The 14,535-nt window shown below is 30.9% G+C and overlaps 1 protein-coding gene across 1 annotated transcript; it reads right to left on the reverse strand.

Annotated features, from left to right (window-relative positions):
- Positions 1 to 1,261: 1,261 nt before the first annotated feature.
- Positions 1,262 to 4,997, reverse strand: LOC122602087 (xylan glycosyltransferase MUCI21-like). The gene is made up of 3 exons (XM_043774819.1): positions 4,801 to 4,997; positions 4,485 to 4,682; positions 1,262 to 2,572 (listed from the first exon to the last, which is right to left on the reverse strand). The coding sequence occupies exons 1-3, from the start codon at positions 4,988 to 4,990 to the stop codon at positions 1,383 to 1,385; spliced, it is 1,578 nt and encodes a 525-aa protein (XP_043630754.1). The 5' UTR covers positions 4,991 to 4,997; the 3' UTR covers positions 1,262 to 1,382.
- Between the last annotated feature and the right edge of the window lie 9,538 nt (positions 4,998 to 14,535).

Raw genomic sequence — 14,535 nt, forward strand, 5'->3', positions numbered from 1 at the left:
CTAACAGATATAAAATAAAATTAAGGTGTCACCTGCATATGCAGTGAAGGAACTATATGGTGATCAAAGGTAGCTATGTTAACCCAACAACTTTTATATTCATCCATATTTCTAATATTATTTCTATGTTAATTAAGTTGTAAAGTAATTGACAACCCATACTAGTGCAGTTGAATTTTTTAATTTAACTTTTTATTATGAAGACTGTTCGACAACCTCAAAATAAAAATTTTGACTCCGTCACTACCTGCATAGACTAAAAAATTTATAGCCATGCTATTCTTGTGTTTGAATGTGTCTTTCTATAATTTGTGGACATTAATTATTAATGATATGATACTATTTTCATAGCCGTGATCACTTTATTCATATTTCATTGTCTTAATCACGTCAGCATTTATCTCTTCTTATTGTTTCTTTACAGAAAACTGTATATTCACTTTACTATATTATGTAGATTATTATATAGATATAAGAAAAAGACTGATAAGGAAGCTTGAACCATAAAAGCTAAACTGAACTCATGCTATTGTTGATTGCGATAATGACATATTTTATAGTTAGATGCATTAAAATTGGCTTCTAACTCATTCGTCATGGGTGTTAGAAAATATACTTAATGACTAAATACACAACCTGATAGTGATTAAGCAACCAGTTTATTATTATATTTTAACTATTTTATATATGTCTCGAATCTCAAATTTTAATATGACTATATCCATATAGTGTCATACCGGCAATGTCTCATTGTTTGTTTTTTCAATACAAATTTTGAGCCTCCAATCAAACCAAATAAATTAAAATTACAATTCTTATTCTTCCTATAATGTCTACACTTTAATTTTGGTTGTCTCGGCATAAATGTATTCGTCAAAACGTACGTAACATATTGATTTTATACTATCCTCAATATATGGTTGATTATAGCGAATTTCATACAGACTTATATTAAAAGATAGACAAATGAACGATGGTAAATACCTATCCAGTACGTGAGTGGTAGACGCATGGGGGAACATTAAGCCATAACTGGTTTACTGGGTTTTTCCTAAAATGTGGAGCTACTGGCGGGTCTAGGATCCGTACAACTAACTATTTTCCGGGTATCAAATTTATTGCACCATTAAAAAAAAAAAAAAGACTTATGATTGATGTCCTGCTTGATTATTGTGGATGAAGTGATGAACTCATTTACTAGGAAAACGGGAAAAAGAAAATAAAGGTTGATTTTAGAAAAGCTTATGATTAACAACCGAGGAACCTCTCAACATTACATACTTTGTAACAATATTTTTAATTTACAGCAATTGGAATTCAACATATTTTGAATCGTATATTTTATAAATTTAAACTCTAGTAATGTACAAGAAAAATTCAAGCTACCGAGCATTGTCAACATTTTTATGTCGTCCAATAAACCCCAACGCTTCAACAAGCGTTTCTCTAAACCTATTCAAATTCAATCTCAAATCCTGGTTATTCAAATAAATCTCTCGTGCCGCGGCATATCCTCCCTTAGCAGCCACGGAAGCTGTATCCGCGACAATTGGATGATCAAGACCGTAAACCTCAGCCAACGAACTCTCCCTCGGTTCAATCATATACTCCAAATACTTCAAACCCATACCCGGGCAAGGTTCGCTATAAAAAGCATCAACACCATATTGAAAGCCCAATGGCCTCACTTGTATCATAACAGCCCCATCGGGCAAAAATATTTCATTGGCTAAGCCGGCTCCATGAGCCCCAACCATCACACTACACGTGTTTATCACACGCGAAAATCTCTCAATATCCGACATTTCTTTATCCGAGCTAGCAATTATGACTCGAAACCCTAGTCTTTCCATCATCTGTACCATATCTACTTGGTTTAAAAACTTTCGTGTTCCTTGGCGCGAAATGAGAAGTAATATGGGTGGATTTTGTGTTTGAAAAACGTTTTTTGTTTTCAATCTATATGTTAGTCTTATAAATTCTCTAAAATCGGGCATTGTGTAGTAATTTTGTGGATTTTCGGATGTGTTCACACCTAAAAATTTATGAAACTTTAAACCAGTTATGGCTCCAGGAAAGCAATGCACATTTTTATCCACAGCCGTGTTTATAATTTCATGGCTTGATAAATGAGGAAATATTTTCCTATATTTTCGAATAAACGAAGGCTTGTGATCAACCACGACAAAATGTACACGAGATTTGAAAAGACGGGTTGTAATGAATAAAGGTATGATGTTTTCGTTGAATTCGTGAAATAGGTTTCCAGTGTATCCACCGGTTGAAAAGATCACGGCCGGGTGCTGGTGGATATGATCACAAGTAGTAGCCGGCCGTGATGGTTTTGTGGTTGTGATAGTTACCGGAGTAATGTATTTCATTACATAAGGATTTTCTTGCATTGAATATGGCCGGAGAACGGTGGTTGTGTTTTCGGTCGTTGGTGATGTTTCAAGGTACACTTGCAATGTGCTCATATCGATTTGGACAGGTTTGTTTGTGACACAAATTATGGACCATGAAGTGTTGTCACAAGCAAAGCCTGTTGATTCAAGCTTAGTTCGATCTTCACCTGTTTTCACAAAAAATAAAAAGCTCATTAAATTTAACTAATAGATGGAATTTACATTTATTTATAATAATTTAGATATATATTATCGTTCGACCATACGTATATTGTTTACACAGTGGTGAAATTTGATCAATTTGTTTAGACCAATTTCTATCGGAATGTAACTTTTTATATCTATATACATTTAATATAAAGTTTAGTTAACACATTAATGCGTCAAAATTGGAAAAATCACGTTTTTATCCATTATGATGAATATGCATCCAAGATGAATGCACAAAATAGAAAACGTGATTTTTTCAATTTTGAGGAATCAATTTGTTGTTAAACACTTAAATAATGATAATTAATTTACACACTATGTTAATTTTATAGACTTTTAATGCACCAAAATAAAATTTTAAATGTTTTTTTCGTGTTCTCATTCTAAAGCTAGATGTATTTAATACTTGAACATTAATATAAAACGTATATAAGAACAAAAAGTTTTGAGGTTCCGGCCTTCCCAACCCTTTAATAATTCCGCACATGCTGTTACGTTACTTGTAGAATGAAAACCTAAACTTTAGTTATTGGTGGAACATTCCAACATCTAAAATAATAATAAAATGTTGATACGCTACAATCATGAACATGGCCCATAGGCTCAATACAATTCGAAATAATATAAAGAGAGTTGACATTCAAAATATTGTGGCTTTTTGTGTTTTGTAAGACTGATTCCTTTTCTTCACAATCACTCCATTTGTATGCTTCTTTCTTTTTAAACTAATGGATGATCACTCCAATTGTAAGCACATGAACATAAGGTGGAATGCAATTCAAGTACAAGCTTTATATTTATTAAAATTTGTAGATATCAATATACTAAATCAACTAGGTTATTGTGCACAAAGAGACATTATGTCGTTTATTAAAGGTTTAACAATTGATTATTTAGCATACATATTCAAGAAAATGACTTTGGTATATATCCACTAAAGACTCCAAATGGACGGCTATATTGTGTTCAACTGTTTAATTCATAGATAGGGGCGGACAAATTGATGGGCCAGCCCATGAAAATTCTCAAATGTGTAGATTATTATCGAATTTATTAAATTAGAAGTTAATAGTCTAATTTTGAAATATAGACAAACATAATCGACATAGCTCGTTCTTACACCACAATGGTTTTCACCATACAACTCGTTAAACCGAGAACACTAAATAATGAAGAACTGTTTGATTAAAAATTTGATTATTGCCGTTATTTTGCGCATATTGTAAAAGATAAAATGCTAGTTTGCAAAAAAATATATAGCTCTGTTTTCACTCAATGCTACGGGTTAAGTGAACCAGAATATGAAAATTTGAAGGACCACATATAAAATGTATGCCTTAATACTGTAAAGATTAATAGTATTTAGAAGAAGAAAAATCAAGTCAACAGAACAGACATTAACTTTGACTTTTATACAAGCCACCACTCGGTTTTTTACTTTACTTGATCTTTATTCTCAAAATTAGAACTTTGATTAAGGAATTATGCCATCGACTTTAATTATGTGACTTTTATATGATATTATTCTTGAATTCTTAATATTGTGAACTATATGCATAAGTAATTAAGGCAATGATTTTAAGCTTAAATATATATCCTTTCAATTGGAACTAAATTTGGCATGGAAAATATTATCAAAAACCATGATTGATCTCATCAAATCCTCTTTAGAATTTTGATATTGCTAATTAAAGCTATCGTATACGAGTATCACAATTTTGCATGCTATCATGAAAACTAAAATATCGGTATATTTGTATTTTGAAAATCTGTATTATTGCTCATATTTAAGACTATTTTTAAAAATCAACTTAATGTTTCGTAAATTTATGCATGAGAAAGAGAGAATATATAAATATATACACGTACCTCCAACAAGTCTTGTTAAAAGATATTGTATAGACTGGTTATGATCATCCTTTCTAATTGCAACACCCACATCCTTCTTGACATCACCGGAACTCACATTTTTCCTAGCTACGATGACCGCTTCTTTCTTCACCGTGATACTCTCATCACGCTTCGACTCTGATAAGATTTGCCTTTCTGATGCAACTAGAATATCCACTAGAATTCAAACAAAATACAAGTCATTAATTAGCAAGGGAAGCACGACACTAATCTACATACACATATTAAATATTACCGAGAAAAAGAAAGATAGAAAAAAGATCAAGTAAATTACATTTTATTTGTTGAGAATTAGGGGTGCCCTTAAAGGTGATTTCTGTGTAAAGCAAACGAAAAAGAAAAAGAGCACAAAGTGTTTGAGTTGCAAATAGAACTAGCCTCCCTCCTCTTCCCTGTTTCTCTGTTTTACAAGGCCTAGTGGTCTCTTTTTGAACCATTTTTTGGTGCATATATTTTGAGTTCATTGCCTAATTACAATTTTCCTTCATATCTATATATATATACACACACAATACAATCTTGCATGTGATTATATATAGTTGACATTGGAATATGATGACTTTTTCTTTCCATTTTTAACCATTTTAAAAAACACAAATGAGACGGCAATTTAATTAGTTTTTATCTTATGCATCATAATAATACGAAACAATATATGCACTTCATTTATAAAAATTAGAAAAATTTGTTTCCTTTATTTCAAGGCACGGGTTGTGTATATGTGGTGCATATATATGCCTACATTATTAATTTATTATACTTAGATCATATCATTATGATGATGATATTTTATAATCTCGTTACTATTTACTACCTTAATTAGATTTATTTGGTTTCTATTTAGTTTTAATTGAATAATAATTGTTAAAGACCACGAATTAGTTTCCCAATATTTCTATGCTTATTGTATAATATTTATGTTTATTTTATTTGATTATATTCTTAAATTTTAAATTATAGAAGTACCAAATTTATTTATTATTATTATTTTTTAAAGGTGAATTTCGCTTGAAACTTCGTGTCGCGATTCGACTGCGAAAGATGTAGCACACGTTGTCATTCGGCTTAACAATGAATAATATGATAAGTTAATTAATATATATATGCAACAACTAATTTTAGTTGTATGTCTTCGCTGAAAACTTAGGCTAATATATAGGAGTAAGGCCTCCTCCCAAAAGAATGACTTGCGACACGTTACTACCACATTATATAATTAGATCGAGGATACCCTCGAAAATGGTTGAGTAAAGCTTCCCAAGGAAAAACCCCAATATGACCTCACACATATATACTTCATATATACACACAGCACTGTGACAATTAAGAAAAAAAAATGACGTCATATTTTTTTGTTGTGGAGGGGGCCCTTTTTGGCTCAGCAGTCATAACTCCCCTCAGGACTCTATAACGGCAGAGACGGTATCAGAAAAAAAATTCTAAATGTGGCAAAATTAAAATATCCATGACAAATAAATATAAAAAGGGTCAAAATGTTAAAAACTATAGAAAATTTTTATAAATCGATGAAAAATATAAAAAATACATGACAAATTAAATCTAAATTTTGAGGGGGACATTTGCACCCTTTGCCCCCCATGTGATACCGCCACTGTATAGCGGCTAGTCTTAAATTTCTTTTAAATCTCAAAAGGTTGAGAAATGAGAAGTTATTCCTATATTTCTTTTAAATCTCAAAAGGTTGAGAAGTTATTCATGCTCACGCATTACACAATTCATTCAGTACTAGCGTTGTACTCACGCTATGCAGCGGGGAATAAGAAAAAAACGTCGGTGGTTTGATGGTGGTTTGTGGGGCGGCGGCGATGAAAAAGAAAAATAAATAAGCCGGCGGCAGTGGATGGTGGTTTTTGGGGCGGTGGTGGATGGTGTTTATGGGGGATGACGTACATAGAAGGTGGATTGCGGCGGTGGATGGTGGTATTTGGGGCGGTGGTGGATAGTGTTTATGGGGGGAGAAAATCAGAGAAGGGGGAGGGAGAGAAAATCAGAAATCGGATGAACGTATGTGTGTGTAATGAGCGTGATGGAGAAAAATAGGGTAGTGTAAATTAGGAGGGCATAAAAGACATTTTAAAGGTAGAGGTGTTAAAAGGGGATAGGGTAGTTTGCTTATTAATGGAGTATAGATAGTTATTTTTGTAATTATTAAGTGTTTAAAATTAAGTATATTAATTTGGAGTTAATCATAAGTGATACACTCGTAGCAAGTGGTTGGTGACAATGTTTTAAAAACCGGTATCATAATCATCCCGGTGTGGAAAAAATTTCCAGTATTACCGGAAATACCGGCCGGTACGACTATTTTAGTTTACTTTATTATTATTTTACAAAACTTGTTACAATTTAATGAAAATAGTAAAAAAAAAACAATTATAATTCACTCAAAAATAATACCAAATAGGTATTTCATAACAAAATATAAGGTTTAAAGTTCATAAATAACAAAAACTAACATTAAAGTATCATAAAACAATATTTATAAAAATTTCAAAAAAATAAAATAAAATACCGGAATGGTAATACCGGAACTACCGACCGGTATGAAATAGTGAAAATACAGGAAAAATACCGGGGTTAAAATACCAGAATAACCTCAAATGTATATATCGGTATTAAAAACATTGTTGCTGACTTGGTGTAGAAAGAGATTATTTTGTCAGGTGGCGGCAATTAACAAGATCGTACGGATTTACGCCATAGGTTAATTCGAATGAAGCCTAAAATTAAATCGTAAACTTGTGAGACCAACTTTGGACTGAGAAAAGAAGATTTAGATCCTCTCGTTGAAATCATTATAAAGTTGTTTGAACTCATAAAAAGAACTTCAAACATGATTAAAGTTGTATAACAAATAAAAATTAGGACCGCAAATGTAAGGTTAGCATACTGGTAGAGGCTTATGGCTGTTGAAGAGATCGAATATTAAAGTTCAAACCTTGATATAGAGATTATTGTGGTAGACTAGTAGTCCTAAGATTATAAGTAGATTAGTGTAATATTTTTTTTCGGTAAAAGGCTTTCATCCACTCATCTCTGTTGGTTTGATTTTTATAAAAATATGAAGAACATGGCTGTTATATAAAGCAAAATCTGGATGCTCAAGGTTACTAAAATAAACTAAGCTCAAAAGTAAATTATTAAATGGATGTGATAACTCAAATGAACCTTTTAAACAACCATCGAACTGAAATTTCAATAACCAACGAATTGTCATATACAAGCTTTCAACAACTCCATCTATATATGCTTCATACCAAATCATAATCAAGGGATCTTTATTTTTTACAAGTTTTTATATGTTGTACACATTCATAATTAACATGTGAGTAGGCTGGTTCCAATCAATTTTTTATATGAGAGGAAATTTGGAAGAATAGAGAAATTTCCATCCTACATAAAGTGAGGTTTGATATATAATCAAGCGTTTGACCGATCCTGATGCCCATACAAGTTGTATATAGCGCACAAGTACAAAAAGTCAATTATTATTAGTCCCAAGAACAACTCTAATGACATTTGATTAAAAAAAAAAAATTCTATCAAATAAGTCATTCAATGACTTCATACCATTGCAAATAAAGACCTTTTTTTCTTAAAAGTTTTTTTTCATAAAATTTGTACTTTACCCCCTAATAACTTTCACTTCTAACTTTGATTTTCCACATTTTCATTTTCTATCATCCTTACAGTTATCTAATTAATCTAAATTATTAAATATTCACACTTAATTTAACTATTTTTCAAAAATAAATTTATATTTGCAAATCTCTTTTCAATATGAATCTAATGAGCCATTTTTTTATCACCTTCAATTTTTAATAAAAAGCACATTCTAATAACATTTACCTTTAAATTAAAAAAAAAAAGAAAGAAAATGTGACATGGAAATGAAAAAGAGCCATTTTTTTTATCACCTTTAGTTTTTAATAAAAAACAACATTCTAATAACATTTGCCTTTAAATTAAAAAAAAAAGGAAAGAAAATGTAACATGGGATGCTCTAAAAGCACTACTCAAATATAAACCATGTGGTCCATGCCATGATGTTGTATAACGAAAAATTATCATGTAGTTAGAAAGGTGTTAATAGCTTCGTTCACATATGAATGAATCGGGTTATACTTAATACCAAGGGTGGTTTCAAGTGTTAGTCGACTAGGTCCACAGACCAACGTTAGATCGAAAATTTTTATAATAAGAGTATAGAAATTTATAATTGGACACATGTAATTCAAGGATGCGGACTTAGGTAAATTATAAAGTAAGTCTTTTGAATCATTTGAAGTAAATAAAATATAGTTAGACATACATATTCTTCTATTCCTATATCAATTAGTTATAAAATAAAACAATTTCAAAAAATACATGGGCTCTTCGTCTAATCTTAATGGTTCATTAGTAGCATCCCTCCAAACTTTAAGGGTGTATGTTATTTTTTGAACGGAAATTTTAAGACTGTATTGTTAAGTTTTTTTATTAAAGGGAAATGAAAGAATTAGAGAGGAAAAAAATAAATTGTATTGTTAAGTTTTTTAAAAAAGGGAGAAGAAAAGATTGGGAAGGAAAAAAAATGGCATGGATAGAAAATGAGAAAAGAGGAAAACGGGAGGAAGTTGTAGTTATTTTTTATTCAAGATTTTTTTTTTTTCATTTTTGAGATAATTAGGAAGGAAAACTTCATCTCCCTTTTCTTTTCCTTTCCTTTCCTTTTCATCCTTAAGTTAACAGAGTTTTAGTCACTTTTCTTCCATTTCTAATTTAAAACACTAAACTTAATTATCAAAAGATTTTTTCGAGTAGACATATCGTATAATAATAATAATAACCCAAAAACTAATTTTGCAAGATTTAAGAGTGGTCATGAAAGGAAAGAAGAACCAAACAAGATTTACCAAAATCAATTTTTATAGTAAAAATTGTACAATAATAAAAATCTATCTCTTCATATTTAAGATAGTGGTCGGAATAGAAGTTGAGTTAACGATATGACAAGGTAGAACTATGGAATCTTATAAGAACTTCGCGTAAATGTTAATAGGTACATGTTAGTTCCAACGCGCTCATCAACAAGTCTAACATTTGCTCGTCATTGCCCTTATTATGACGAGAGGACTATATTAGTTAGCCTAAAATACTATCATTATCAAATTCTTTCATTACATTGATTGTACGTGCTGTCATAGTTTTGCATATCAGTTTCATTTTGAATTTAGCAGCCATACATAATTTTCTTGCATGAAGACTTTGGAAACCGGATTTGAATGAGTAAACTTCGTTGATAAACTAGTAAAATGGCAATTAAGATCTTAGAATTTGCCGTTCAAAAACAAACTTGCAAAATAGTACTCGTAGTTGCTTGTTAAGATCTTAGAATTTATGATAGTGGAGTTTGCGTGGTATTATATTTAATTTATAATAATCACCGTTAGTTGTTGCGTGTGTTTTGTATTTTGGGTCTATTGTCCTATTGATCTAGTTCTTTTTTATGGTATAATGTTTATTGATTTGTTATCATCAATTAAACAAAACAATTGATAGGGAAGTTTTAACCATAAAGCTAATGAATATATGGAAATGGGTAAGAGAAAATTCCTAATCATGCGCGCATCATATACTCATTTAGTGTGAAATTTTGCCTACTGTTGCGGATATTACAATCTTGAAAACCAAACCCAGCCCGGTTTAACCCAGTCGAACCAAACAGTGCAAGAAGTTAACGAGTTAGGCTTTGGTTTTGATTTTCTTGCAAATTCGGGTTTCGGACCAAGCCATGCATGACGGAACTATGTCATGAAAAACCCCCCTGTTTGTAGTGGCTCAACAAGCATGTGTATATAAACAGTAACGGAGCCATGGGTCCAGGGACTGAGCCAGAAAATTTTTGGCGAGGGGGCAAATTTGAAAATTGTTATATTTATCATAGTCCTAGTATATAAACAATTAGGCCCTAGCTAGAGAATAGAAAATGAGTCTTTTAAAGAATTTTGTTAACGTCAGGTTTAATTAAATTATCAAAAATCGGTGTTAAAAAAGCCAAGTTTAGCTTATGTAAGTGTCGGCTATAAAAATGTATGTCTTTAATATAAACGTCAATGGTCAATCTTTGCAATTTTGGAACATGCACGTAACGGCCAATGAGTTGCGTATATTAAACAATATAATATAAGTTCATCAAAATCAATGATATATGATATAATGATAATGTACGCATTTTATGGAAGAATTAGTTTCTATATATCTTTCTACCTTACTATGTGATTATAATTATTACTTATTTAAAATAAATATATATTATAATAATTACGAGTACGTTTTTACATACAGCTATATTATTAATATACTAGTACTACATAATTACCTAAATAATGCAAAAACAAATATTTCAAACTTGTTTTTATTAATAAAAACTAAAACATCTCAAACTTTTACTCTACCAATGAAGGAATCTATCTCAAAAGTCAAAACTATTGCTTACAAGAATAATGACTTTGAAGAAGAGACTTATGACAACGAATATGACATTTGTATGTATTTTTTTTATAAAAATTAAAATTATAAATATATCCTTTAAAAAAGTTTACATTGTACCAAAATTGGAGTTGGGTCAATTGCCCCCAATGCCCCCATTGTGTCTCCGTCTTTGCATGAGTCAGTCAACTGAGAGTGACTCGTTGAAAAAAGTCATATTGATTTGATTCAACCTTATGTATAAAGTTTGTACACTGTTAAGATATTGAAACTTAAAACTCGTAAAAAATGACATTAAACTTGTGAAATACAGCAATAGATGTTACTTACTTAATGTTTTATCTATATAAAAAATTTACATAGAAAATTATGTTAATGGAGGGACTAGGGAGTAGATCATTTTCATAATCTCCGTATACCAACTCCGCCTCTATAGTTGCTATGTACCCTGTTTGTGTCCGTGAAATATTTCCCAGTTTGTAGTAGACTAGTAGTGTAACAAGCATGAACATATAGACATTGTGTTTTTGTGTACCTTATTTGTATTCTAAGGGACGTAATGACTTGGATATAAAACTATTATTATTGACTTCACATTAGTTTATTTTACTTCTAAAGTTGTCGCTTTGTTAATTTTTGTTTTTATATGTATATCTGTGTTTAATTTGGTCTATGCTTTGTCTCGTCTCAATATATATATATATATATTTTTTTAAATAAAATTAAAAATTATAAACTACTACAACTCTATTTAATTAAAAAAAAAAACATTACTGTTAAGGCTTGAATCTTGGTTTTTTTCCCAAAAGACCAAATCCTATATCACCCCACCTAGGTGGTGATGGTTGTCTCGTTTCAAAACTTATCTATTTCTATTGTTTGATTGATTAAAGTCATTAAACAAATGTTTTTTCGTTAAAAAAAACTAAAAACTGACAGAGATGCTTAAACCATAAAAGCTTATTGAAATCATGCTCTTGTTGATTAGTGATGATGTCATATTCTCTATATTTTTTTTTAACAGACATATTCTCTAATTACTTGAAGGTTCTTAAAGTTGGTTTTCTAATGAAGTAATGATGCACATTAACTTACACTAATACATTTCTTTGTCCCCCCGGGTCACATCAAATTGATTATTTTTAAGCCACCATTATATTATACTAACTAATATACAATACAAAAACTTTAATCTCATGTATATATGCGTTTATATATTTTCATTCATAGTAATATTTTAAACATATATGTATATACATTTTTAAACTTTAAACTTTCACATTCAATTAGATACGATATTTAAGAACTAAATAAAAATAATTGGTATCAATATTATATTCAATCGTATTATAATTAAGGAAAATGCTAAATACAGCCTTAAGGGCTGTATTTAAAAGGGCTGTATTTAACGTGCATAAAAAAAACTTGTAACTTCCATATTAAAAGTCCGCCCCCTGATTTTCGTGGTAAATATACAAACAGTTTATGCACCTTAAACACAACCCTTAGGTCTGTATTTAGCAAACTCCTATCATTAATACGAATTAAATCTAATAACCTGTATATATTTTAAGGAGAATCTAATATTTGGTAAATTGTGCTTGAACTAAACTTAATAAATTGTAGAAACTTTTTGGATATGAAATTAGACTTTAAGTGAATTGAGTGTAATTAGAGTTTAATAAATGGGTTTGCTAAACAAAATAATGGCTTTTGTTAAGGTGCATTAAATAGTTGTACAATTATAATAAAATTCAGGGGTGTGCTTTTGATATGGAAGGATACAATTTTTTAATACACGTTAAGTGAAGCCTTAAGGGCTTTATTTAACATTTTCCTTAATAAATAATAAATATTTTTTAGATTAGAAAATTTGCTTAGGAAAACTAAGCTTCTAAGGCCACTCCTTATAAATAAGGAACCGCTTTTAACCCACGTCTAACACTATTCATCAGTTTCTCTCTCTTCTAAACACACCAAGACACACCCCTCCTTATAACCCTCACTTCTAACCCACTTCTAACACTATTCATCCATTATTATATTATTTCATTTTCATTTTTCACAAAACTAAGCAAACATCTTATTCTAATTAAAACACATTACATTACTTAAAAATAAAAGATACTACAATAATAAAAAAGAAAGTACTGAAAAAAACATGAAATACATAATAATGATACGATTACTCTTCATCGTCATCGTCTTTGATTGACACTTTTCCTAATCCACGGTAAGCCGTTTCATTGACCTACCACTTGTCATGTTCTGGGCATTTGACTTCCCACGTTGATTTGTCTTCTCCGTAGTTATCGTGGTACGATTTGGCCCAAGTGCATTGGTCGGTCAATGTGTGACCGGCCTTAAACACATTATCGATCACCCTCTTCACCCTTTTACTCTCATCCTGCAAAAACAACAAATATGTCTCTTTGTGTTTCGAGACCTTGCGACCTGGTGCTTCTATTTCCTGAACGTGTTGCTCGCATTGTTGTCTCTTCTTCCGTAGGTAACCCATGACCCTAGAGAGTTCAGTTTGAATGAGGGTGTTCTCTTTGATATCGGCCATGATTCGTGTTTTCATCTCATCTTCTGTGAGACGAGGTCAGTGAACATTTTTCTTTGATGATGATGAAGCCATTTGGAATAGTGAGTGAGTTAGCAGATGAAACAAGTTAGTAGATTAAACACAAGTGGAATGGTGATGAAACTGGTTAAGGTTCTAGGTAGCTATTTATAGAGTGATAATGTAGCTAGCCGTTAAGGGACTGTAAATGTAAATGTTTTTCAAATTTTGGCCGTTTGAGGGACTGTAATTGTAAATTTTTTGAATTGAACGTTGGAGGGACTGTAATTGTAAATATTTTGAATTTTGAACGTTGGAGGAGCGTCTTTGACTTCAGCTATAAATATTGCCTCCTTACCAGATATTTCATTTCAAAACTCAAACTTTTATACATCTGGAATGGCTTTTTCATCAAATGCCCCTAACCGAAAACCACCAATGATTGTCGATCAAGTGAATGACAGTATCATGGCTGACATCCTCGACCACCAAATGTTCAAAGATAAACTTGTTGAAATTGATCTAAAACTTCAAGCGAAAAAGAAATGGTGTCAAGAACAGATCAATTATATACAAACGGGGCATTGTACTGAGCTTGAGTGTCAATACTTGTAACACCCCATAATTTAAGGTAACTTACATAAGTATTCTTAAATTATGTAAACTAAAATATAGACATTATGGTATAAAGTTATATCTAGTATATGCCTGAAGTACCACTCAACTAGTTAGTACCCTTAGTGTACATAATAAATTATTTTAGAGACTAATTGTGTCACATAAGTGAAAAGTTCTACTAGTTATTATTAAGTAATAAAACATAAGTAGATATATAAATCAAAAAGAAAGTTAAGAGATAAACTCTCCTGATAGTTCTTTCCACACAAAAATAGGTATACTTGGTGTGTGAAATAGAGGGTGCAAGAGAGTGCTAGAAGGGCTTGGTTTTAT

The sequence above is a fragment of the Erigeron canadensis genome, chromosome 5 (genome assembly GCF_010389155.1).
Source record: "Erigeron canadensis isolate Cc75 chromosome 5, C_canadensis_v1, whole genome shotgun sequence".
NCBI classification, from domain to species: Eukaryota; Viridiplantae; Streptophyta; class Magnoliopsida; order Asterales; family Asteraceae; genus Erigeron; species Erigeron canadensis.

What these genes read in the sequence shown, in the direction of transcription:
- LOC122602087 (XM_043774819.1), bottom strand. Translation starts at nt 4,990, where the DNA reads ATGAACTCAAAATATATGCACCAAAAAATGGTTCAAAAAGAGACCACT. An exon ending in TAATTCTCAACAAATAAAAT is followed by an intron (nt 4,683 to 4,800) that starts GTAATTTACTTG and finishes TTTGAATTCTAG; the next exon opens with TGGATATTCTAGTTGCATCA. An exon ending in TTTAACAAGACTTGTTGGAG is followed by an intron (nt 2,573 to 4,484) that starts GTACGTGTATAT and finishes TTGTGAAAACAG; the next exon opens with GTGAAGATCGAACTAAGCTT.